This window comes from Macrobrachium rosenbergii, chromosome 10, assembly GCF_040412425.1.
Source record: "Macrobrachium rosenbergii isolate ZJJX-2024 chromosome 10, ASM4041242v1, whole genome shotgun sequence".
NCBI lineage: Eukaryota > Metazoa > Arthropoda > Malacostraca > Decapoda > Palaemonidae > Macrobrachium > Macrobrachium rosenbergii.
The window spans coordinates 37,611,833-37,614,694 of NC_089750.1; the positions used below are offsets into that span (position 1 = coordinate 37,611,833).

Below are 2,862 nucleotides of genomic sequence, written 5' to 3' on the forward strand. Positions count from 1 at the left end.
TGTCCGGAAGAGGATAGTCTTTTACCAGCGCTAACTGCATATGCTATAAACCATTGTGTTACAAGACGTACTGAACGAAGAGAAAATTGACTGCATCAGAAGTTGGGCGACTGTTAAAGTAATTGCTTAGCTAATTGCATATTCTTTGTGTCGAGTTTCTTCTCGACTGGCGACCTTATTCAATTAATAATCATCTGCCTGTGAGGTTAATTTGTAGCTTCAATTGACAGGTTACGTGTGTCCTTGGCACTCAGGGCCTTATAAATTATGTTAACCAAGTAATAAACTCATCAGCCAAGCCCCATAAGTAATAATATATATATATATATATATATATATATATATATATATATATATATATATATATATATATATATATATATATATATATATATATATATATAATGCATATATATATATCGATCTTGCAGTAATACCTCGATTCGAGTTTGAGAATTCACACACACACACGAACTTTTCACTGGAACCTAACTAACTGGCATACACGGATTTTTCACAGACTCGCTAAGTTCTCGAGAAACCCTGCATAAATGGTTATGTTTAATTTTTGAAGTAATTTATAAGTTTTCATGTTTTTATGTGTAAAATCTGTATGAAAAATGCATTTCATGCTTTTATGTGTAAAATCTGTATGAAAAACGTATTAATTTGATTTTTGTACGTGCATAAATATGATGCAAAGGTAACTTTAGCACATTCAGTTAGTGTACTTTTACAAGATGTGATACCCATTTGCACTTTTCAAAAATGATACCCCAGCAGAAAATGCTTGTTTAATGTTTGAAGTACAGTACATATATAAGTATTCATGCTTTTAACTGTAAAATCGATACGGAAAATTTATATTATATTTTTGTACATAAATATCATACAAGTATTATGTCCATTCGCAGTCTTTGTCACTAGGACTTTGCATGACCCCGAGATGAGATTGTTCAGTCGCACTCGTTTGATAAAATGAATTCGTTAATGTAATATCAGAGATGTAACTAAGAGTTGTATAAGTGTCATTCTTTGAAAATTACTTTGTTAACCTCAGAGAAAAGTGCTGGTGCAATCTGTATGTACATGTAATTACAGCACATTCAGTTGGTGTACTTTTGCAAGATGTGATACCCATTCGCAAAGTTACTGCACTTTTCAAAGATGATACTATTTTATAAGTTTTTGTGTTTTTAGGTGTAAAATCAGAATGGAAAATTTGTATTCATATATTTGTGCATAAATACGATACAAAAGCAGTACAGTTACTGTATTATGCCCATTTGCAAAGTCTTACCTCACATGACCTCGAGATGAGGTTGTTCAGTCGCGCTCGTTTGATAAAATGAGTTCGTTAATATACCTAAAACATATCAGAGACATAACTGAGAGTTGTATTAGTGTCTTTCTGTGAAAATGACTTTGTTAACCTCGAAGAAAAGTGATAGTGCATCTGTATTACTGTACAAAATATACTAGTAAATTAACTATTATGAAACCCCAAATCTCATCGACAAAGCGTATCTGGCTTGGGCGATGACGTAGGCTCCATAGTCAAGCCATTGGCTAGAAGAATAAGAGGTAGCCAATCACAGAGCAGCCCAAAGTTCGCTGACTGTTGGAATGCTTCAGCATCAGTTAAAACGCGCTTAGTACGTATCTCATGCGGTTGTGAGAAATTGTGTGCTCAAGTATTTTAGTGTTTATACTTTTAATCATCAAGATGACCAAACATCCGGCTCCTTTTAAAGCTCCTAGCAGTCTTCCTAAGAAGCAGAGGAAGGTGATGACAATAGAAGAAAAAGTTCAAGTGTTAGATATGTTGAAATCTGGTCAGACTGCTTCAAGCATAGGGCGGCAGTTGGGGTTGAATGAGAGCTCTGAATGCTCTATAAAGAAGAAAGAGGTGGAAATTCGGGAAAAGGTCTCCAAGAGCTACCTCAATGAAGCGAAGCAAGTTTCGACCAAGAGAGACCCAAACATTGTGAAGATGGAATCTGCCCTTTTGTTATGGATAGAAGACTTCCGTAAAAGAGACATCCCCTTGCAGGGCAACGTGATTCGGGAGAAGGCTTTGCAACTTTATAATAAGATTGTCGAAGAGGGTACAGAAAGACCACAGCCAGCAACATTAACATCAACAGACTGTGGAAGTTTTCAGGCCAGCAGGGGGTGGTTTGACAAGTTTGCAAAGTGTTTTAACATCAGGAGTGTGAAGTTCCATGGAGAGGCTGCATCTGCTGACACAGAAGCTGCAGAGAGCTATCCGGAAACCTTCAAAGGAATCATCTAGAAAATGGGATACAGGCCTGAACAGGTCTTCAACATGGATGAGACTGGGCTATTCTGGAAGAGAATGCCATCAAGAACATACCTGACAAAGGATGAGGCCAAAGCTCCTGGATTTAAGGTGCAAAGAGACAGAATCACACTCATTATGTGTGGGAATGCTGCTGGCCACATGCTCAAACCAGACCTGATTTGTAAGTCTGCAAACCCCAGGGCCCTCAAAAATAAAAATAAGAATACCCTGCCTGTCTACTGGATGCATAACCCCAAGGCCTGGATAACCAAAGTCTTAGCATCCGACTGGTTCCACCTGTGTTTCATCCCTGAAGTGAAGACTTACCTTTCCAGCCTAGGATCATGGACAATGTTGCTGATCATGGACAATGTTGGAGGGCGCCCCACAGATCTGTAGCATGTTGGTGTGCAGATCGAATTCCTCCCTGCCAACACTACCTCTCTCATACAACCTGTGGATCAAGGCGTGATCCGTGCATTTAAGGCCCTCTACACACGTAACACTCTGCAACACCTGGTTAATGCAAAGGATGTGATGGAGAACTTCACCTTGAA

The 2,862-nt window shown here is 38.2% G+C and overlaps 1 protein-coding gene across 1 annotated transcript; it reads left to right on the top strand.

Annotated features, from left to right (window-relative positions):
• Positions 1 to 1,726: 1,726 nt before the first annotated feature.
• Positions 1,727 to 2,296, top strand: LOC136842310 (tigger transposable element-derived protein 1-like). The gene has a single exon (XM_067109569.1). The coding sequence runs from the start codon at positions 1,727 to 1,729 to the stop codon at positions 2,294 to 2,296; it is 570 nt and encodes a 189-aa protein (XP_066965670.1).
• The last annotated feature ends 566 nt before the right edge of the window (positions 2,297 to 2,862 follow it).

Coding starts and splice junctions, on each gene's coding strand:
- LOC136842310 (XM_067109569.1), top strand. CDS start 1,727: ATGACCAAACATCCGGCTCCTTTTAAAGCTCCTAGCAGTCTTCCTAAG.